The 25,036-nt window shown below is 37.3% G+C and overlaps 1 protein-coding gene across 1 annotated transcript in view; it reads left to right on the plus strand.

Moving 5' to 3' along the window:
* The first annotated feature begins 2,282 nt into the window (after positions 1-2,282).
* The window catches only part of TMEM94 (transmembrane protein 94), a 93,696-nt gene continuing 70,942 nt past the window's right edge, over positions 2,283-25,036 (plus strand). Inside the window, exons 1-2 of the mRNA XM_081318584.1 lie at positions 2,283-2,413; positions 14,113-14,240. Of these exons, the coding sequence (XP_081174710.1) occupies positions 14,217-14,240 (24 nt within the window). The 5' untranslated portion in view covers positions 2,283-2,413; positions 14,113-14,216. The remainder of the gene's footprint in view (positions 2,414-14,112; positions 14,241-25,036) is intronic.

Consider the following 25,036-nt stretch of genomic DNA (forward strand, 5'->3'; position numbering starts at 1 on the left):
AGGTATAACTTAGAGGTAAGCCTCATTAATTCATATGAATTTACTTCCATGTGCCTGATGAAATTGAATTCAGTTTATGGTTTTTTTTACTGTAATGAATTTGTTATCACATAAAATATCCCCAGGTTTGCTCTGAGAGGCTAGAATAGCTAACATTCTAGAAATTCAAGTAGGTATGCTTAAATGAAGTTCAAGAATAATGATGTTTTTTGAAGAGATTACAGAAGTTGATTGTTTTCTAACATTAGTTAGCTAAGCTTTATGATAAAAATAGGGATATGTCAATGGGAATTAAATGGAGATTTAATCACTCTCCAGAGATTTGAATTCAATGTTCTTATAATGATATGCAAAATTATCTCTCGAGGTTGTTGTATGTCCTTGTGATAAGGCAAACTGTGATTCAAGAGAAAGCTCTATTTTAATATAAATGTTCCAAACTATTATACTGTAGTTTTGCTGTTGTATATTAAATATGTGTGATTTTAATGTTATGTAATTACATCGCCTTTCTGTAAATTTCTTTTAATTATTGTGCATTTTTGAAATGGTTTTTAATATGTATTTTTCAGATTATGTAAATAATAAAAAAACAAAAGATAGTGTACAAGGAAATGACAACTTGTTAATGTCCCCTTCTTCCTGTTTTTTTTAAAGTGCAAAATATGAATCTGCTGTTTGCATGCTATATTGATAAAAAGATTCATTTATTTCTCTGTCCATCTTAATACATATGTATCAATATATATGTATTTTATATATATGTATGTATGATGGGAATGGAAGATGCTGCTTATTCATGTAGACTACAATATGATAGAGAGAATATTCTCTGGGATGTAATCCTAATATTACAGAAGAAGTGACAATACTGCTTGTTTTTAGTGCTTATTTACCTGTCATTTCTGAGTATGCATGCTGTGTCCCATTTGTTTAAACAAAACAAAATTATACTAATTTCAGCAGAATTAAGTATGATGTAAATGAGGTGATAGTGCACTAAAATCTTATACCTGATGATCACTTTTCCCCTTCAACAATAGACCCATCCTCTCAAATGAACAGGCCACATTTACCAGTAGAAAGAAATTTGTAGCATCATAGATTAAAAAAGAAGTAAAGCCTTTTCCCTAGAGACAAAGGTGGATTCTTGAAGAATACACATCCATGAACACATATCCATGTAGTCCTCTTGGCAACAATAGGAAAGTGGATAAACAGGCTTGGAATTTCAGCAGCTGTTGGATAGCTATTTATATGTTTACCAAACTGCTATAGTAAGTTAGAACTATATTGGTCTTTATGAGAACTGTCCTTGTTCTAAAAAAAAGAAAAGAAAATAGCATTAGAAAATTGTATATTTTCTCTCTTATGATTTCCACTTTTGGCAAGATAAGATGTATCCAGAACAGGTTGCACCTACAAGTTACCAAAATACCTTTTTCCTCTTGTGGGAAGTCACTCACCACCACCCCCTGAAGGAAATATTAAAAGGGAAGAATATTATATTTCCTCAAAGGATCTTAAAAAGCCAAAAAAGCATGCCCAGTGTTTCTTAATAGCCCCAAGTCTCCCTCCCCCAAGCAGAAACCAGTTCTGTAGAAATGCAGTTCTCATAATCCTTTCAGAAAGACTGGCACCAGGAAGCTTAGAGCTGATGGGATAAGAAAGACAAAGATCCCTAGAATCAACAATCCCTCACACCGAAAAAATCCAACACAGGACATAGTTATCAGCCACACGCACTGGGAAGCAGGATATGACCTTTGGGACATAATAGGATTAACCTACCACTATCAGAATACCAGAAAGGCACACACAGTATTCCAGTTGTGATAGAAGTTCCTGTGCGAATATAAGATTTCTGTGACATAACAGATGCTAAAACTTGAGTCCAAATAATAGCTATCCGGAGGGCCGGTAGTATCTCATAAGCAAAATCCTTTCATATGAAAACAGCCTGTGTGCCAAGCTGGTGAGAAATCATGTAAAGATCTGTTGCTTAAGAGAAACTCTTGCTGTCTACGATTAACAACCAGCTCCTGTTTCAATTCCTATATCAGCCACTAGAGCTTAAATTTAGAGCATGCACCATTCGCAAATGCAATGATAAAAAGGGCGGAAGAATAGCGTCAATCGTTTCCCTAGTTTAACCTACCACAGCTAAAGCTTTTAAAATATTAGTGAAACACAGCCAATCCAGACGAGGTTTGCTTCCCTGTACTTGAAATCATACACATAATCCCCAGAGGGAAAGCGGGCTATTTGCCAGTAGTAAGAATGGCGGAGCTAGCGATGTTGGACTACTAGGTGGAGTGAAGGGTTGCTTCGGGGCGTCTTAAGAGTTAGTGGAAAGGTTCCGCAGGATATGCCAGCCTCTCTACGGACGAAAAAAAGTGTGCAGATTAAGCTGGTGAGTAGGTGTAGCTTTCACAAAAAAGATCGAGGGGGGAAGACCGCGTTACCTACCGCCTTGATTTCTAACCCTGATCTTTGCCATGGGTTCAGATTACAATAACCCCACCAAGAAATGTTCCCACGCCCCTCTTGTTAAACGGGGTTTCGCCAGACGTTAGGCTAAAACGGAGTCGCAAAGCTGAGGAAGCGATCCGGAGAAACAAGAGCCAAGTTATTCGCCTTGCTGCTTATACGGACAGTGTTTCTACCTCCCGAAATATGAGTGAAATACGGTAGGCCGGATGGATCCGGCTCTAAATTATTCTCCGCTTAAGCCGTGCCTAACGGAGACGGAAAGGCACTGCAGGAGCGATAGGAAGTTTCTGCTCTTGCAGCTGCGGATCTTCGCCGTGTATGCACGTCTGAGACGTGCCCTGCAGAAGAGTCGGAGCCGAGTTGTTCTTTGGCGCAGCTGCATCCCGCCGCCGGCAATGCAGCAGCTAAAATTGATGGCGTTTCCAGAGTCGCCGGTCACTGTTTTCCCTTGGAAAAAAGGCCTGGCTGCCTTAGGGATATTCCCGTGTTACATCCCGAATTACTGAACGCAAGCGAAGACTTTAGGATAAAATAGGCAACCCATATTGCCGCATTACAGTGCGCGTGGGGATTGTTACGGGAAGTTCTGAACAGATTGCCGTGGGTTTCAGCGATGGGTTTCCCTAGTTGGCTAGGTCGTGTCTCCGTTCTCGCAAAGTATTTGCTGAGAGATCCCAGCTTTCTACATATAGAAACATACTCAAATGTCACCCAGGCTTAGTGTAAAGTCGGTATCTGGATTACTTCAGTAAACTATGGTTTAGTATTTTATAAACAAATCTATTTTGATTTCCGACTGATTTTTAAAACAATTTTTTTCAAAATTAACATCTGCTTTAATCTGTCGTTTCGTATAAAGATGAGAATAGTAGCTGAACACGTTCAGACAAGGCTTCTTAAAACTAAATAATGCAGACGTTTGATCCCTAAAATGTGCCTTTTGATGAGAATCAATTCTCAACAGTGCAGTCAATCATATACTACTTTCCTCTCCAAGTTTAGTTTAGCACTTGCATTTTAAATGTGTAGTTAGTAAATTGTTTTAAGTGGACTGTTTAGTGTTTCTGGATGTAATTGCTGGCTATAACCAGAGTAGTAAGCAAAATTACTGTTAAACACTATGCTAACTCAATGTGGTTTACTTTAGTTTTTTATGTCTGTGTTGCCTGGGATAGACACTGAATGCTATGTGTAGGTATTTTGAGAATCAGTGGTAGAAATGGTATGTTAATTATAGGTTTCTTCTCACCTTACTTTATTTTGGCAAAATGATTATATTTGATCCTATTTGGAGTGAAATAATTTAAACAATATACCATTTTTTCCAGGGGATGCTTCCCCCCTCATGGCAAATCTATTGACAGTTTTCTGGGACTACAGTAGCTAGTTTCTAGCTAGTTTCACACCTGAGGTAAACAGAAAAGCACCCCAGACTGCAGCCCCCCTCCCCAAAAAAGAAAGGAGAGTGTATCCTCAAAGGAATCATCCATCTGCAGACCAGACAACAATCCAGGGAGGTATGCTGTCTCCCTGGAGCAAAAATCAAAGATGTGGCTGAGAACCTAACAAAAGTAATTTACCCCCCCTCCTCCTCCACATTGGGATGAAGGAGACAAAAAACAACCTGAGTACAAAAGTGAGCGATTACAAACAAATACTAGGCAATAAAGTTAAGAAGCTAGGAGCACAAGTAGTGTTCTCATCAGTACTCCCAACGAAAGGCCAACATCCATTGAGGGAAAAAAGAATTTTAGAAATAAACCATTGGCTAAAGGGTTGGTGTCGCCAAGAAAACTTTGGTTTCCTGGATCATAGACTGCATTTCCTACACGAAGGACTCTTGGCAAGGGATGGGGTACACCTCACAAAAACAAGCAAAAATGTATTTGGAAAAAGACTGGCCCAACTTATCAGGAGGGCTTTAAACTAAAACTGAGGGGGGAGGGTGATCAATCTCTAGAATCTCTAGAACCCAAAACCAATCACAATTCCCAAGAAAACAAAAAATGAGGTAGGCAGTGATGAGAAAAAAAATAAAAACTCAAAAGCAATCAGGAGATACATGAAACACACCCATAGACAGGCATAAAAGTCTTAAATGCATATATACAAACGCTCAAAGCTTGGGGAACAAACAGGGCAAACTAGAAGCAATAGTACATGAGGGAGGATATGACAGTTGGCATAACAGAAACCTGGTAGGACGAAACCCATGAATGGAATGGACTGATGGATGGATACAAATTGTTCAAAAGAAACAGGTCTACAAAAAGAGGAGGGGGAGTTGCACTATGTGAAAGAGAACACTATATATCTGCAGAAATGCACATGATCAAAGATAAAATCTCTCCAGAATGTATATGGGTCAATATAAAAAAGAAAAAAATAATGACATTACCATAGGTGTATATTACAGGCCACCCAACCAATCAGAAGAAATAGATGAGCTCTTTGCCAACCAGTTAACCAATGCATGTAAGAAGCATACCACAGTAGTAATGGGAGACTTCAACTATCCAGATACCAACTGGGAGACAAACTTTCAGTGAGCGGGAGATCAAACAGATTCCTAACCAACCTAGCTGACAACTTTGTCACCCAAAAGGTGGAGGAGGGAACTAGTTGTAAAGCTGTACTGGAGTTAATCCTTACATATAGAGAAGAAGTGATAGAAGGAATCGAAATTGCCAGAACCTTGGTTGAAAGTGACCACGTCATACTGGAATTTAATATAATGCAAACACTAGCAATAGAAAACAATCCAACCAATGTCCTAAACTTCAAAAGAGCCGACTTTAACAAACTCAGAGAGAACCTAGGAAAGATCCCATGGATGAAAAGCCTAATGGGGAAAACAATCCAAGAAGCATGGCAAACCCTGAAAAATGCGATCAAAAAAGCCCAGACCAGCACAATACCATTGAGAAAGAAAAACAAGAAATCCAAGAAGAAACCAGCATGGCTGCACAAAGATCTCTATAACAAACTGAAAGACAAAAAGAACAAATACAAAAAATGGAAAGAGGGGCATATAACCAAGGCCGATTATCAACAGACAGCCAGAACATGCAAAGAAGAAATCAGGAAAGCAAAGGCTCAGAATGAACAGACTCACAACAAAAATCAAGGACAATAAAAAAAGTTTCTTTCAACATATTAACAACAAGAAAAAAGTCAAGGAAACTGTAGGCCAGTAAAGAAAGAAGATGGCAAGGAAATTACAGGTAACGGAGAAAGCAGAGTTGCTTAACTCATACTTTGCGTCAGTCTTCACACAAAAAGAAACTATAGCCCATTATACCAAAAAACCACTGCAAAAGACATACTAGAAACAAAAATTAAAATAAGCAAGAAAATGGTAAGAGAACACCTATCCAACCTTGACAAATATAAATCACCAGGACCCAACGGATTATATTCCAGAATTCTGAAAGAGCTGGCAAATGTTATCTCAGAACCATTGCACCACATCTCTCATAAATCCTGGAGCATCAGGGAAGTACCTGAGAATTGGGAAAGAGCTGATGTCCCCATCTTCAAGAAAGGAGAAAAAAACGGACCCAGGAAACTACAGACCAATCAGTTTAACATCAATACCTGGGAAGATCCAAGAAAAGATAATCAGAAAACAGATCTGCGAACAACTAGAAGCAAACAAAGTCATAATTAGTAGCCAGCACGGGTTTGTTAAAAGCAGATCATGCCAAACCAATCTTATCTCATTCTTCGATAAAGCAACTAAACTAGTAGACCAGCGAAATGCAGTGGACATAGTATACTTAGATTTCAGTAAGGCATTTGACAAAGTAGACCACAACCTACTCCTTGGTAAGCTAGGGAAAGGTGGAATATAGACAACATCATCACCAGATGGATCTGTGGCTAGCTGACAAAGTGTACTAAACGAGTAGTCCTCAATGGCACTACATCCACATGGAGAGAAGTAAGCAGTGGGGTACCACAAGGTTCCATCTTAGGCCCAGTACTCTTCAATATCTTCATCAATGACACAGATGAGGTAATTGAAGGAGAACTCATCAAATTTGCAGATGACACCAAACTGACAGGAGTAGCCAACACCCCAGAAGACTAGCTCAGGATCCAAAAAGATCTTGACAAACTTGAACAATGGGCTCTATCCAATAAAATGATTTTCAATGTGTAAAAAAGCAAAGGCTTACATTTAGGTAGGAAAAACCAAAGGTACAAATACAGATTGGGCGAGATCTGGCTCCAAAACAGTAACTGTCACAGGGACCTTGGAGTCCTAATGGATAATCACTTGACTATGAGCCAGCAGTGTGCAACAGCAACCAAAAAACTAATACAATCCTGGGTTGTATAAACAGAGGCATAGAATCAAGATCACGCAAAGTATTAGTACCACTTTATAAAACCCTAGTAAGACCACACCTGGAATACTGCAGCCAAGTTTGGTCACTAGATCACAAAAAAGCTTTTGAGTGTTTGGAAAAAATTCAGAGAAGAGCAAAAGGCCTGGAGACTACAAGATATGAAGAATGGCTAAGGGGCTTGGGTCTGACTAGTCTAAACAAAAGAAGAAATAGGGGAGTCATGATAGCAGTATTCCAGTATTTGAGGGGCTGTCACAAAGAAGAGGGGGCCACATTCACAAAAGCACCAGAGGGAAGGATGAGAAACAATGGTTGGAGACTGATCAAAGAGAGAAGCAACCTGGAATTAAAGAGAAACTTCCTGACAGTGAGGACAATCAACCAGTGGAACAGCTTACCCCCCAGAAATTGTGGATGCTCCATCACTAATGTTATGTTAATGTTAATTTTATTTGTATACCGCCCTTCTCCCGAAGGACTCAGGGCGGTGAACAGGGCACATATAAAATACAGGATACAAAAGTTAAAAAAAGAATTAAATACAAGGCCCGAGCTAAAACAATAAATAATAGTATAAGAACCACAGTAAAATCCCAACTAGAGATTTTAAAGAAGAGATTAGACATTCACCTGTCTGAGATGGTATAGGTTCTCCTGCTTGAGCAGGGGGATGGACTAGAAGACCTCCAAGGTCCCTTCCAGATTCTATTCTATTCTATTCTATTCTATTCTATTCTATTCTATTCTATTCTATTCTATTCTATTCTATTCTATTCTATTCTATTCTATTCTATTCTATTCTATTCTATTCTATTCTATTCTATTCTATTCTTCAACATGGGTTTGTAAAAAACAAATATTGCATCCAGTTTTGGTCGCCACAATATGAAAAACATCTTGAAAAGAAAGACTAGGGGTGACATGATAGCAGTGTCCCAATATTTGAAGGGCTGCAACAAAGAAGAGGTGGTCAACCTGTTCTCCAAAGCACCTGAAGGCAGGATGAAACTAATCAAGGAGAGAACCAAGCTAGAACTAAGAAGAAATTTCCTGACACTTAGAACAATTAATCAGTGGAACAGCTTGCATCCAGAAGTTGTGGGTGCTCCAACACTAGAAGTTTTTAAGAAGAGATTGGACAGTCATTTGTCTGAAATGGTATAGTGTTTCCTGCCTGAGCAGCAGGTTGGAGATCTCCAAGGCCCTTCCAAATCTGTTCTTCTTTGAAGCCTTATCAGATTAATAATTTCATTTTTTACTCTATTAACTTAGTAGATTCTTGGAATGCTAAAAATGTAATACATCTTGATTTCAACAGACATTTGACAAAGTACTTTAGTTATTCTGATGAATAAATTATTGAAGTATTGTGATGGTATGTGAGAATGACCTTGGAAGACGGAAGGAAGATCTGTTGCCTAGACTGAGGGTATTCCTAGTGTCTCCCAACATCATTCCCAAATACTATCACAAGTACAATATAATGGCAATTCAAATAATAGAAATGCCTGTAGACCAGAGATCCCCAACCTTTTGGGCACCAGGGACCTGTTCTGTGGATAAAGGTTTTTTTGCAGACCAGAGAGTGTGTGGTTTGTGTGCTGCCTGCATCCCACGGTTGGGGCTTTGCTTGCTTGTGCAGACCGGTTGCTGGCATGCCGTGGCCCGTACTGGTCCATGGACCGGCGGTTGGGAACCCCTGCTCTAGACCACACTTTACTAGTTTAGTAATTTACTAGTCTATCCCTGATTTAAAAATAGTACCGAGAAAATGTTTGTAAGTTATTATTCATCACTGACTTCATTTGGTAATGAAGGGTATGCAAGAAACAACCAAACTCAAGAGAGTATCGAGGACTCCACAATATTATTCATACAACCTGGAGTGGTGCTAGAGAGTCAGCCCTGGAAACTCTAATATTGCTATTAAGGACATGGCAGTGAAACAGAGAGGATACATTTGAAACTATTACCTATATAACAACCCTATATACAGTAAGTCATAAGGTTAGAAGAGACTTTGGATGTCTTCTAGTCCAACCCTCTGCCCAAGGCCAGACGGATGATTGGATAATGAATATTTTAAAATAGGTTATCAAATTCTGTGAGGCCATAACCCCTCACATTAATAGATTGATGTGTGAACCCACCCACCCCATGTCAGGCAGAGCAGGAACTAGGAGTTTGCACCCAAAACTGTATCACTATTAGAATGTGCCCCCAGAACCAAGTCGTGCTGTCGGTAACCTTTCAATTGTAGCAACAGCCTCAGCAGGAAGCCCAACTCACCCCAGAGGGCCAGCAAGTAGCCCTGTTAGGATCAAACTGTTTTTGCTTGTCTTGGCTTCCCCTTTTTTAGTGCGCAACTGACTTCCTACAGGATAATCCCCTCCTACAAGAAATAGGAGGGATGTAGCACTTGGTCTGCCTGGAATGAATGCAGAAGCTCGGCATCAGGACCCAAGGTGATACCCTCTAGGACAGGGGTAGGCAACCTCGGCTCTTATGACTCATGGACTTCAACTCCCAGAATTCCTGAGTCAGCTGACTTGGGAATTCTGGGAGTTGAAGTCCATGAGTCATAAAAGAGCCGAGGTTGCCTACCCCTGCTCTAGGAAGAAGCTGGGAAGAACTACTCTTGAAAGATGGGGGAGATAAGTCAGCAAAAGCACTTTTATACTGAAAAGCGATCTGTGTAATTCTCTTCATTGAAGGAAAAACATCATATAATCATATATAGAACAGGTGACATCTGACATAGTAATACTACACCTGGCATTGTAGTTGAAGCTAAATATGTCTCAGTAATATGATGTGATTGCTAAAAAGAGGAATGCAAATTTTACACTCTGTGCTACTTCTGGATCAGTTCTGGCAGACAGTCTTCTTCAAAACTGGTTTATTTCAAGAGCTTAGTCAGCATTTTTCTAATGTGCAAATTTAGCTGGAAATTGAACAGCTGAACTCTACTTTTAGAAAAGCTGAGGCTTGTAGCAATTCTTATTTCTGTTGACTTTTTTGTGACTTAATCATACCGTTATACCAAGTTCTGGGTACAAGTCAATGAAAATGAAGGTCCTTGAAATTTAGGTTCAACATTATTTTTAAGAAATTGGGGTTTGGAAATGGAGAGAAAGCTGCGTAGCATGGAAGTATCATTAGGTTGAATCAACAGAAGTACTGTTTCCAAATTACAGAGAACTGTAATTACATTATAATTGTCATTGGTCATACTCCACTTCAATTAGTGTCCAATTTGGGATATCACATTTTAAGTAGGATTCAGACAAGCATGAACAGATGCAGAAAAGAAAAAAAACCAAGGTGATTAGGGGATTTTACGAGATTGAGGCATCTGGGTATTTTTTTTTCTTTGAAGAAAGTGATTGGGGATCTAATAGCATTTTTCAAACATCTATGTGAGTGTTAACAAAGAAGGAGGCCTAATCCCTATAATTCCAGGATGTTGAGCACAGAATAATGGATTTAAATTAGGAGGACAGACTCCAATTGAAAGTTAGAAAAGATTTCCCAACTACAAGGGTGGTTTGAAAGTGCAGGCAATTCTCCAGCAGAAGAGCAATTCTTCCTTAAAGAAAGCAGAACATCCAGGACAATGGCTATCCAATGGCAGATTTTATCCCTTCCATGTAACAATTGTAAAGGCAAACTGGTAGATTTATTCCCCAATAAATAATTGCTTTGTTTTTTGTGGTTTTCACCTGCATTCTTCTCAGAGATTGCAGAAATGATAGACTTGAGTTTATTTAAAAAATCTAGGTTTTTTTTAAAAAAGTTAAATAAATTTGTTTGCCTAGTGATTTCCCACAGAAAGTATTGATATAAATTGGATTCTCCCCAAAATATTTTTTCTTGATTTTTGTGTTCAAACCTAGGGTATCAGATCAATAGACTGGATCCCCTTGTAGTCTTTAGCAAAATTTTGACTTCTGTAAGTTACAGTATTGCTTGAAGCCACACCAAACAATGTGCACTTGCTAATAGTCTGCATTCTCAATGCAACTCTTTCTTTTTCAGCAGAGGTATTGACCCCATGTTAAAAAAGAAACATAAGTGCATCCTAATATGGACTGTAGTAGCAAATATGTAATAGTTTATTCCTCAGGAGCTGCTGACTTTGCTCAAAGTTTAGTTCCTGTTGCATGATTGTTGAGCAATGGGCAGCTTCTTTGCAATAGGCTTTTGTCTGATCAGGATTTTCAGATTTCCATGGAATGTCCATGTGCAACTTCTTATCACATCGATAATTCCAATGTGGCCCTAATTCCTTTTTGTTTTGTCTCACTACCAGAAAGTTATACTGTATAAATAAGCTACAGAGCAGCAGAGGTTTTGCTTAGGAGCATCCAATGAGAGACAAGGGGAGAAAGTGGCAAAATGATACAGGTTCCGCCCCTTATGTACTTGTGTGTGAAATTGGGATGCAAGTGTGACAGGGAAGAGCTTCTCTAGTGAAGTTACAATGCCAATGGAAGTGGCATTAAGAAAAACAGCAGCCTAGAAAAGTGGCAACATTGGGTGATACCATCTGTGGTTAGGTGAGGAAGAGGGGGACGGGGAGCCATAAGCATTTTCCTCTCCTAGGTCAGTTCAGTGGGGCTTAATAGAATAGGTCACCTGGGACTCAGAAAAGCATAATATATTGGTTGTAGTAGGGAGAACAAGATGCCCGGTGTTAAAAGACCTGGCTGCCCAGCTATTTAAAGTTTGCCCTGGTTCTTACAGTGATATTAACATGTATATTTTTTAGATATACATTGTGCAGATGGGGGAGGCCTGTCTTTTGAGGAGGAACTGCCACTGTTTGAGCTTAGAGGTTTATCTGGGTGTGAGATAGGGATCTAGTAGATAGACCTAGCCTACCTACACTAAGAGTGGATGGTTCCAATCAGTGGTTAGGAGAGAGGATTGTTCCAGAAGATGTTTTTAGATAAATCTAGATAGTTGATTTTTTTAAAAAAAATTAACTTACTATATCAATTATTTTAATATGAAAACTTTATGCTGTATTTTTGTGTGCCTCTAAACATCTTAAGATTGTAGCAGTATAGCAGTCTAATAAATAAATGCATTACAAATAGTAAAATTGGTAATATTGACCTGAAAAATGGACCCTGCACCTGTGGGGAAAAATGCTAGGATAATGATTGATGATGATTACCAATAGTAATATTTACATATTACCATACCTGTATACAGTAGATAAATGTGTGAATTTCAGAGCAAGATTAATTTCCAAAGAAAGACTGTTCTTTAACATATGAGCCATGACGGAGATGGTGGGCAGGAAAAGCCTTTGCCCTTTTCTAATTTGCAACTTAGAGATTCTCCCCACAAGCAACTTTTTCCAAAAAGAATTTTGCTTTGGTTTGGTTTGATTTTCTTCCTTTGGGTCTTCCCGCTTTTTATTCCCTAACTAGACTGATGGAGCAAGCTAAGCCAAAGATACCTTGATTGATGCTATGCTGCAAGAATCATCATGAAAATATGAGGTGCATTTCATGTGGAAGGCCATTTTGAAGGCATGACAGTGTGAAGGCATTTAAACATAACATAAAAAGCATTACTAGGGGATGGGGCAAGCTCCTTCTTTGTTAAGAACAAAGAAAAAATGCAAGTGACATTATAAATTCTGCAACCTTTAAGACACTGCAGTATTAATTTATTCTGCTTTTATGTAATTTATTTGGTAAAGGGTCTGATCACAATGAATCCTGATTAGCAGCATTCCATCTTCATCCTGTTTTTGAGATAATGTGTGGAGATTCTTGAATAATGCATATTTGTCTCTCTTAGCTGTCTCTAGATAATGCTATTTTTCAGCAGTGATAACAATATTGACATTGATAGAGTTTCCAGCGAAAGATGTTCTACATATCTCCATTGTAACTCATTTGTTATTGATGATATTAAAATATTTTCCTAAATACTTTGGTAGCTAGCAAAGTAGAAAAAACTTAAATTCATTATCTCACCTAACCATGTAGAGTTGTGTAAAGTGTAAAGCACTATGAAGCAGTATAGAAGTCTAAGTTCAATTGCTATTGTTATTACTTGAATTGTAGCTATTTCTGGGATGTAGCATCTGTAACTATACTGGGGTATCTATCTATCTATCTATCAATCAATCTATCAATCTATCAATCTATCATTATTTTTTTTAAACCTTAGGGTTGATTTTATATACGGAAACAAAAGAGTTCTATCATGTTTTAGAGCAGGGGTGTCAAACTCAATTTCATTGAGGGCCACATCAGCATTGCAGTTGCCCTCAGGGGACCGGGTAGGTATGGCCAGGGTGGGCATGGCCTACTGGGTGGGCGTGGCTAGAGTGCGTATGGCCTACTGGGTGGGCGTGGCCAGCTCTACATCGTTTGCCTCAAGGGTGCCTATGGGGGCCTGGGCAGGAGTGGGACAGATCTGGGGATCTCTGGCAGGAGGAGGGTCTCTGGGCCAGGGCCAAGGCAGTGGGGGCCGTTCCCTCACTGTTTCCAGGATGGCTTCGTGGGCCACATGAAACCACTTCACAGGCCGGATCCGGCCCCCGGGCCTTGTGTTTGACATGTCTGTTTTAGAGCCTAATGTATAACTAAGCTGCAGATTTTGATTAGATCTTGATCCACAGGTAAAAAAATGAAAATTGGGAGAGGAACTTCCCAGCTAGACTCTGATAGCCCAAATCATGCTAAAAATATCACATGTTGATGATCTTCTGGCCACCTTTTTTTTTAAAAAAAACCCCTCAGGCCTGGCTCATGATACCAAAGATTTAACAAACAATGTTTGGATATGTTTTCAGAAAAAAGAATGATTAGTTCCTGCAGAGATTATTTGTGCAAAGACTTGGGTTAGACATAAAAATAAAAGACAAAACAAATGGCCATTAATGATAGCCAGCTCTATCCCAGCTGGCATTTAAAGCCTGCCATTCTTGCTGCACCTGATGAAATCTGGCTTCTTGCTCTGAGGTAGAATTTGGCAGTTTTCCTAGATGTATCATCTGTCAAGTGCCAAGGTGTTCATCACTTTATGTTTTATATGAGACTTTATTTTACCGCTAGTCATTATGCTGTTTTTTTAATTGTTTAACTGATTACTTTAGAAAATGCAGTCAAGAGTGGAAACCAATACAATTAGAGTGATATTCTTTTTTCAGAATATCGGTTTGATCTTAAGTTGTGTAAAGCATTTTCCTTAAAGATGGAAAAGAGAAAAATGATTCTTATCCTGTTTCTTTCCTCAGACGGTGTCACAAACATCCATTAACCGATATCATACCTTATTTGGAAGAGGACCTGTCACAGAGTTCTTGTGGTTTTTGGGGTATGTGCAGTGCCCTGAGTAACCATGGACTCCAAGGAGAGGCATCAGGTAGGTATTCTGATCGTGCTTATCTACTGTAGGATGACATTTAATGCTTGTTACTTATTTCATTAGAATTTAGGCCCATCAAGTGTGAGGTAGTAACTTTGGAGGATAGAATAAAGGCATATAATTGGCATTTACACACTGCTAAAACTCTTCTGCTTGTTTTATTGTAATGTTCAATTGAGCAAAATAGTTCATCATAGAGGGCAACAATTTTTTGAATCAATGTACCTCAAATGGGCTGAGAAATGTGCCCCAGATCCAGAAAATCCAGTTCCCATTGGATTGAAATTTGGCAAGTTGGGGCTCTCAATGCTGCCATACCACTGCATTGCTGTGGCCAGCCATGGACATGTAATCATCATTTCCAATGCTTTCTACCAGCTTCCTACAAGGAAAGTCAATGGAGAAGTTGGCAGGAAGTTGGAAATTGCTCCTAATACCATTGCTTTAAGGAAATATCTCTGAACTGATGACCCAATACTTCATGGTTGTCTAGCTTAATAATAATAATAATAATAATAATAATAATAATAATAATAATAATAATAATAATAATAATAATAATAATAATAATAATAATGTTGGAAGGGACCTTGGAGGTCATCTAGTCCAATCCAGGAAACCTTATACCATTTCAGGCAAATGGCTGTCCAGTCTCTTCTTAAAAACCTCCAGTGTTGGAGCATTCACCACCTCTGGAGGCAGGTTGTTCCACTGGTTAATTGTTCTAACTGTCAGGAAGTTTCTCCTTAGTTCTAGGTTGCTTCTCTCCTTGACTAGTTTCCATCCGTTGCTTCTGATTCATGCTCTACCATAATTTATTTTGTTGTGCAACCCCAAAGTCTGCTTCTATTTCCTCTTTTTAATTTCTGCATTTTTAATTTCTAATTTAATGTGGAAAAAACACCTTTTAGTTACTACTACTCTTAAAATATATGGAATAGAAATTTCTTGGCCAGTCTTGTGCCACAGATCTACCCTTATTTTTGATCTGTATCTGTCTACTTGTGGTTAATTGAATGTATTTTAAGTAGATTTCAGTGGGAAAATAGTTGAGTAATTAAGTATTTTTCATCATTTTAGTTTCCATTGATAACAATGTGGAAAATGAATAAAGGTTACTAATGTGTTTGTGAGGCAGAATCAAATGTAACCTAAACCAGTGATTTCTATACAGATAGTCTTCATTTAGTGACTGAGTCATTTAGTGACGAAGTAATCTGGATGACCATAAAATGGCAGCAGAGATGTAGAAAACTCTTTTAATCTATATTTTTGCTTCCTGGAGCTGGTAGCCTTAACCAGAAATAAGCTTTTAAGGCCAGGCAAAGGGATGCTGGGGAAGTATATATCAGAATTAAGCTTAGTTGTAAGTATAGTTTCCATGGCTTTTAATCTGCATCATTCTACAAATTAATTTGCTCAGAATGCTGATAGGAAGGAAGAGCTATGAAGCTGTTCCTACTTGAAATTGATATTCCTACATCCCCTATATTAAACCAATTCCAGACTGGCAGCTTATAAAACTGATTGTATGATTTATGTTGTGGACTTCCACTTCGAGCCTTGCTGTTGCAAGAGTCAGGCTAAAGGCACCTCTTGTGATTAATAGCATGAAGATACAGCAACCCCTTATTAACAGGGTAAATTGGATCTTTTTCATTGGACCAATCAGGAAAGTCTTCACTTGCCCCCATGCAGCCCACTTTAATTTTCAGTTAAAGTGGAAATAGAACTGCTAAGATGTTTTAGCGTCCTGCTGTTTTGTTGTTTGTTTCTTTATTTAATGAGAAGTTTATCTGCAGTTGCTGTCTGGCAATATGGGATATTGCCTCAGGACAATTGGAGAAAGAGAGACAAGAATAGAAATCACAATCTTGTCACTAACACTTCCCTCATCTGGAGTCACAAGCAATGTTGAGAGATCTTTGTTGGATCAAAAGAGGATGTAGTTCCAGCAATAGCATATCCCTGTCTCCTTTCTTCAAAGAGGTGAGAAGGCTAGATAGGTTGAGGAGGGGCATAGGAAGGAGGAGAGAAGAAATTGTGATGGGCAAAGGGAAGTGTGATAGAAGACAGGTGGATCTTTACAGGTAACCAGCAACATATGACTAGTTGCTTAGGAACCAAGTTATGACAGCAAATGCTACTTAAGACCTAACAACCATGCCCCCCACAGTCAAGTGAGCATATTTTGGATACTTGGCAACTGACCTGCATTTATGGCAATTTGCAGCATCCCATGGTTACATGATTTACAACGTTTTAGCCAAAACTGGCATTTACTTCTGATTTTCAGCAAAAACTCTCCATGGACAATAATGGACAGACTATTATTATTGTAAATTAAGGACTGCTGGGGAAAAGAGGTTAGAAACTTGCAGCCATTTTCTACTTCCAGACTCCAAATCTCAATTCAAGAGGCAGGTAGATGGATTGTTGAGAATCTTGAGTTCAAGGTGATGTGATTATATGTGCCAATTCTGTTTGTAATAAATGCATCCTCATCCATGACATGATCAGCCTTGATTTGATCATAAATGAGAGGCCACACTTGCATGCATTACCAGACCTGAGTGAGTGAGGATGGGGGAATTCTCCTGTCTAAGATATATGCTCACTTGGGTTTCAGGTATTGAATCAGTCTGATGGATATAATGTTGAGGGAGGCTGATACAAATTATTATTTGACCATACATTTTTTATTTGGCTGTATAAAAAACAAGGCAATAGCCTTTATTCTAGTAACAAGTTGATTTGGTTATCACAAGGCCATCCTTACATCTCTCCCTGAGATGTTTTGCACTTCGTATGAATATCAGAACCTGTACCTGATGTGGCTCTCCATTATATTAATAGATATATGCATAAATCATAGTTGCATGATTTCTAATTTGAGGCCATGAAGATTAGGGGAATTCTAGGAATGTATGCTTTCTTCCTGAGTCATAGATGCATATGCTATTGAATTATGCAGTTCTTTTGTTCTAACTGAGCAGCCCCAGGAGCAACATTCCAATGAAGCTAACAAAGCTAACCAAAAAATGGTTCGGTGACCAACTTTAATACTGATCAGCAGTGCTTTTTTTGTAAAAGAAAAAGGTGGCGGAACTCACACATGTCATACAACCCACTTTGCCTACCCTACAAGGTTCCATCCAAAAAAGGTGCCGGAACTCCGTTCTGAGCGTTCTATGAGAAAAAAAACCCTGCTGATCAGTAGGATTCTTAATTTCTGTTCCTTGAAGAAATGTTTTTATTAGTTCAGTCTTGTGGTGCATGTTTGTGTTTGAAAATTGACTGAAATGGAAGCATTTTTTTGGGGTATAATACGAGGCAAATTTGTTCAGGGACCAACCACACATGCACTCACTCAAGTTATTGATGGCAATTTTCATTAGTAATTATACTTTTCCAACATAAATGGCATTTCTGAATGACAAATGTTTCTTGATAAGTATTCTGAGTGCAGATACTTTCAGATTCTGCTAGGAATAAAATTTCCCCCTGGGCATTAAAGGAGTTTCTTCGCTGCATAAATTATGAAAGTATTTTGTATAATTGCTTTTAGCGTGTCTCAGTTTGGATTTTAAACTCATTGTTTAACCTTAGTTAATGTAATTAATAGCTATACATCTGCATAGGTATCAGTCATGGTTCTTCATTCACTCCATTATTTTAAAATCCTGGCTAATGAATACTGTATGACTGTGTATATCACTGACTTGTGAACCAGTTAGCAGAATGCCGTCTTCCTATTTCGTCTTTGTCATGTACTGTCATACTTCTGCCTTAAACACAGGCAAGTTGCTTGTTGCTTTTTCTGCTCTTATTGTGGTAATATGCCATCCAATCTTCCTCATCTCTCTTTCCTTTTCTTCAAACTGAAAATATCATTTTCCCTTTCCTTTCCTTTTTTTAAAATACAAATTTAAAATTACAATCTGGGGGAATCAGAAGAAAAGAAATAAGCAAAACAGAAAGAAGATAGAAAATAAATTTACAGTATAAAACTGAATGAAAATGTTGAAGTAACATATTAGATCAGATCTACTGTAAAAGTGATGAAGACCATTATTAAAATATTTATTAAACAGTATTTAACAAAGGTAGCCAGTATAATGAGACTCATAAGTAAAATAAATAATTGAGTTACCATTTGAGGTAAAATGTTCTACATTTCTATCTTTTTTTAGCAATGTTTTTATTAAGTTTCAGCAAAGGGTAAAATACAAAAAGCAAAAAAAGAGGTGTTAAGGAAAAGAGAGGTTAAAGAAAAATCAGGTGTACAAAAAGAAAGAGAAAAAGGAAAAAGAGAAAAAGGAAAAAGAGAAGAAATTCCAACTTTATTTGGTACAGATACAGATATAAAGTACATGAATCCCTTATTCAAAAATCAAAAATACGTAGTATTTTTGTATTTATAAACAGTTCTATGATCAAATCCCAAAACTGAATGTTTTTTTAGTTCTTTTAGTTTCTAGCAAGAAGTCCAAGTTGGTTTCCAAGCAAAAATAATGTTAGAGACAAAGTCTTTCCTTTAATCAACAGTCAATTTCACTATCTCAGCCAATTCCATTAGCTTCAGCATTCATTCTTCCATTGTAGGAATTGTAAATCTTTCCATCTCTGTGCATACAAAAGTCTTGCTGCTATTATCTTATAGAGAAACAATGTCCCATATTTTCTTTCTGTCTGTTTATCAATTAAATCTAAAAGGGAAAAAAGTGTTCTGTCCTTCCATCAAGTCATGCAAGACTAATAAATTAAAGCCTTATATTAAAAGAAACCCACATTTTCAATGCTATAAAAATCTATAACTGAAATTATAGCCTATGACTGATTTCAAAAGTGAATTAAATTTTAAATCAGATTTATTTTTTAAATATGAAATTATTGATATTAATGCATATTCTCATTTGTCTTAAGAGGAAATTCTATGTGAATAACCAGTAAAACACATAAATATGGTAACTTATCATACAGTATACAGATTTCCATAGATTTTGTAGAAATGTTAAGTTTGCTGATTAATAGAAAAATAACTGATAGTAAAGGGAATCTTTAAGATTTGTTTCATTCTGTAATAATATTTCAGATATTGCCGCCAAGTATGAAAGATGAATTGATGAAAGATAAACCAAATGAATAAAAAAGTTTTGTTTTATTCTATAATTAATCATTTTTCAGACATTGCCAAAAAATATTATATTTTATTGGAATATCAAAGAGTGATCTAACTAGATTACTGTATTTCCAAATATTTTCAGAAAATAAATTATATGTTTAGCAACTGCTTTATACAGTGACCATTCATAGTTATGACGGTGATGAAAAACTAACTTTGCAAACAATCCTCACATTTATGACTTTTGCAGGTCTGTAAAGCAAAGGAAAGCTGAAGTAAGATTATTAGCATAGTTGTGGTTTCACTTAGCAACTCCTCTTTTTCTTTTTTTATTGAAAAGTTTTACAGTACATTTTAAGCATATACTCCTTCCCTCCCCCTCCCCCCCACATCCCCTCCCTCCCCCCCCCCCCCGACTTCCCAGAGCTGAATACAGGCTATTGCCTCTAACAAACTTAAGCTAAAATATGCTAACCAACTATAAATACACTTTAAATCCTATCACACTTTAACTCCCCTTAAACATAAGTAAATAATAATACATCTTATAATTCTAATATTCATTCATATGCTAGATGAAATTTTTTAGTCCCATATTTATTCTGAATATAATCAATCCATCTTCTCCATTTCGAGATATATCTCTGTTGCTATTGTTCTTTCAAATATGCCGAGATTTTTGCCATTTCTGCCAAGTTTGAAACTTTGAGTCCACTCTTCTATAGTAGGCAGTTCCTCCTTCTTCCAATATTGCGAAACCAAAAGTCTTGCTGCCGTTATTAAATTCGTCAATTTAGTTTCTGTAACAGTACAATCAGTAATAATACCCAGTAGAAATAGCTGTGGAGTAAACCTCATCTTTTTCTTAAATATCTTCTGCATATTCCACCAAATTTTAATCCAGAAAGTTTTAACTTTTTTTTACAAGTCCACCACATATGGTAATACGTTGCGTCCTCACAGCCATACCTCCAACATTTAGGCTGATAATTTGGATACATACATGCTAATTTTTTAGGATCTAAGTGCCACCTATAAAACATTTTATAAAAATTCTCTCTTAAATTTTGTGCCTGAGTAAATTTTACGTTCCTGACCCAATTTTCCCCCCAAACATCCATCATTATTGGCTCTTGAATATTCTGGGCCCATTTTATCATACAATCTTTAACAAGTTCCGTTTCTGAATCTATTTCTATCAATGCATTATATATCCTTCTTATATGTGCCTGACTTTGATCTCTAATTTGTTTTACCAGATTTTCATCTGTTGTTGAAATGCCAATTTTCTGATCTTCTTTCCATCTAGCTTGTATCTGGCCATACTGAAACCAAGTTTGTACTATTTTCCCTTCTTTTAAAATGTTAAATGGCTTTAATTGCCATACATTCCTTTCCAATCTGAGAATATCTTTATATGTAGTCACATCATGTTTAAATCCCAGACTTATATTTTCTATCGCAAATTTTCTATTGCCCAAATTCGTATTTTATAATTTAACTTGTATCAGTATTTTTCCCAAACTCGCAATAGGGCATCCCTTAATATATGTGTCTTAAAGATATTATCCACCTTTTTATGATACAATAAATATGCATGCCAACCATATAATAAATCATATCCCTCAATATTCAGTAATCTTCCTTCTGTTAAATTAAACCAATTACTAATTGACGATAAAGCCGCAGCCTCATAATATAATTTAAAGTTGGGCATTTTAAGACCACCTCTTTCAAGTATATCTTGCATAAGTTTTTCTCTCGGTCTTTTCCCTGCCCAAATAAATTTATTAATACCTTTCTGCCATTCCTCCAAATTTGAATCTTTTTTAAGTATAGGTATCATTTGAAACAAAAATAAAAATGTTGGTAAAACATTCATTTTAACTGCTGCAATTCTTCCCAATAAAGACAGTTGTAATTTTTTTCCAAGTATCTAATTCTTTTTGTATTTTTAACCATAACAATTCATAATTATTTTTATATAATTTCACATTTGAATCTGAAAGATATACCCCCAAATATTTAATCTTTTTAACTATTTCAAATCCTGTTAATTTTTCTAAGACTACCTTTTGTTCTGTAGTCATATTTTTAGACAAAATTTTAATTTTTTGCCTATTAACCTTAAATCCAGAAACTTGTCCATATTGCAAAATTATTCCCATTAAATCTATAACCGACTGAGTCAGTTGACCTAATATAATAACCAGGGCTTTTTTTCTCATAGAACGCTCAGAACGGAGTTCCGGCACCTTTTTTGGATGGAACCTTGTAGAGTAGGCAAGGCGGGTTGTATGACATGTGTGAGTTCTGGCACCCTTTTCTTTTACAAAAAAAGCACTGATAATAACCAAGTCATCTGCAAACGCTCTCAATCTATAATCTTGATCTTTAATTAGCAACTCCTCTTTAGTGACCAAGTTGCTGGCCCCAGTTATGCTTGCTAAATGAAGTCAACCTTTATCTGTTTTGGCAATCAGCACAGGAGTAACATAGCAGTGATAAAACATCTTGATTCAATTTCCTTTGTGATGAATCAAGATAAATGTATTGTTGAAGAAAAAGTCTTCATCAGGGTCCAATCGAAGCCGGGAATAAACAACATGGCGACTACTTTAGAAAGAAGGTTGCAGTTTATTGAAGAGGAGAGCCAGACAGAAAGATGGCTCTGAAAGAAAAGAGTGAGAGCACATGTAGGAAGTGGGTTTTTATACCCTCTGGGGCTGTTGAGGTTGTTTCCTGTTCCTGTTTGAGGCTTTGTATTTCCTGGGTCATGTACTTTGACCTGAGTCTGAGTGTGCCCCTTTGGCATCTGTGGGTTAATCCTATTATGTCCTGTCTTAGAGTTTGGGTGGGGTATGTAGATTTTAGGTGTCTTTGTCTTCCTAAGCCTCTAGCTGGAGGGCTCCAAACCTTCCTGAATGGATTATTACATCTGCATTTCTACAGAGCTGGTTTCTGCTTGGGGGAGGGAGACTTGGGGCTATTAAGAAAAACTGGGCATGCTTTTCTGCCTTTTAAGATCCTTTGAGGAAATATAATATTCTGCCCTTTTAATATTTCCTTCTGTGGGGAGGCTGACTTCCCACAGTATAATTATCGTCCTTTGATAGTCTCATTGTTGCATATTGATTGTCCTATTTAGATTCTACAAATAATAATAATAATAATAATAATAATAATAATAATAATAATAATAATAATAATAATAATAATAATAATAATAATGTTGGAAGGGACCTTGGAGGTCATCTAGTCCAACCCCCTGCTCAGGCAGGAAACCTTATACCATTTCAGGCAAATGGCTGTCCAGTCTCTTCTTAAAAACCTCCAGTGTTGGAGCATTCACCACCTCTGGAGGCAGGTTGTTCCACTGGTTAATTGTTCTAACTGTCAGGAAGTTTCTCCTTAGTTCTAGGTTGCTTCTCTCCTTGACTAGTTTCCATCCATTGCTTCTTGTCCTGCTTTCAGGTGCTTTGGAGAATAGCTTGACTCCCTCTTCTTTGTGGTAGCCCCTGAGATATTGGAACACTGCTATCATGTCACCCCTCACCCTTCTCTTCATTAAACTACACATACCCAATTCCAGCAACCGTTCCCTATATGTTTTACCCTCCAGCCCCCTAATCATCTTTGTTGCTCTTCTCTGTACCCTTTCTAGAGTCTCGACATCTTTTTTACATCGTGACCAAAACTGGATGCAGTATTCCAGGTGTGGCCTTACCAAAGCATTGTAAAGTGGTATTAATACTTCACTTGATCTTGATTCTATCCCTCTGTTAATACAGCCTAGCACTGTGTTGGCTTTTTTGGCAACTGCAGCACACTGCTGGCTCATATTGAAGTGATTGTCTACTAAGACTCCGAGATCCCTCTCACAGTTACTACTATTGAGCAAGGTACCACCTATACTATACCTATGCATTTGATTTTTCCTGCCTAAATGTAGAACCTTACTTTTTTCACCATTGAATTTCATTTTGTTAGATAGTGCCCAGTGTTCGAGTCTGTCCAGATCCTTCTGTATCTTAAGCCTATCTTCTGGAGTATTGGCTATTCCTGCCAGCTTGGTGTCGTCTGCAAATTTGATGAGTTCCCCATCTATCCCCTCATCCAAATCATTAATTAAAGATATTGAAGAGCACTGAGCCCAGAACAGAGCCCTGGGGCACCCCACTACACACTTCCTTCCATGTAGATGCGGTTCCATTGAGGACCACACGCTGAGTACGGCCTGTCAGCCAGCTACGAATCCATCTGGTGGTAATGCTATCTAACCCACATTTTTCTATCTTATCAAGTAGTAGGTTGTGATCTACTTTATCAAATGCCTTACTGAAGTCCAAGTAAATTAGATCTACAGCATTCCTCTGGTCCACTATTTTTGTCACTTGGTCAAAGAATGTGATAAGATTTGTCTGGCATGATCTGTTTTTGACAAACCCATGTTGACTTTTAGTGATGACTTTGTTTGCATCAAGGTGTTTGCTGATTTGTTGTTTGATTATCTTTTCCAGAATCTTCCCAGGTATTGAGGTCAGGCTGATAGGTCTGCAGTTTCCTGGATCTATTTTTTCCCTTTTTTGAAGATGGGAACTACATCAGCTCTCTTCCAGTCCTCTGGTAGTTCCCCAGTGCTCCAGGATCTTTGAAAATATTTAATCAGTCTAACTAGTTCAGTTTCTGAGACATATTTTAACTTGAAAATATGATTGCATTTTTCTAATTCAATTAAACCTCTAAATCAGGGGTGTCAAACTTGCAACATCATGTGATGTCTCGTGACTTTTTTGCCATTGCTGGCAATGGGGAGGGCACGGTTTTGCTATGATGCATCCGGCCCATGGGCTGGCAGTTTGACACCCCTGCTCTAAATCCTTGTTTAGATTATGCTTCTCCTTTGAATATATTGAAACTAGTAAGGTGATTCTGACCATTTTAAAGAAAGAATCTTAAAAAAAGTTTCATTTTTGTTTTATTAAGGATTAAGTTTTGCTTATGAATTATTATCTCTTTGATTCATTTTTTTCATGACAAATGTTTAATATTGAAGTGATCCCATACTTTTAATAGTTTATTGTATAATCTCTTCCAAATTATACATTTTTGTTGGTATTCAGCCAAAAATATTTAAGCAAACCATCTGGGATTCAGTAGACTTTAGTAAAACAGCCATAAGGTGATATCTGCAGCTTAAAATTTGGTACTGCAATCCACCTCATCCTTTGTAAAATATTAGTCTTAATCCTTCATTTTTTATTTGATCATATAAACGTATTACTTTTCTTTGCACCTCATTTAACATGGAAATTATTGGAATAGTTGGAGCTAAAAAATTAACTTGATAAAGTATCAGTTTTTATTAAAATTTACATTAGGTAAAAAAAGCTTTGCTTCAGATGTATCTAGTTTGTACTACTTCAGATTACAAATGGAACACGTTGGATTGAACTTTATTTATCAAAACAGCTTTTTATATGGAGGCTATTTTTTTTTCTCCCACATGTGGACAGAGGGCTCTTGACAATCCTTGACACTATAGTTTTCAATTTGAGTGCTATTTTTATCTTTAGAGAGCATATTCAATATTCAAACCTTCAATTATAAAATAGCACAAGTAAATTTTGTGCAAACATGATCTGAATCCTTATTGCTAAGGATTGAG

This window comes from Vipera berus (assembly GCF_964194415.1).
Source record: "Vipera berus genome assembly, chromosome: 2".
In the NCBI taxonomy this organism is placed as follows: domain Eukaryota; kingdom Metazoa; phylum Chordata; class Lepidosauria; order Squamata; family Viperidae; genus Vipera; species Vipera berus.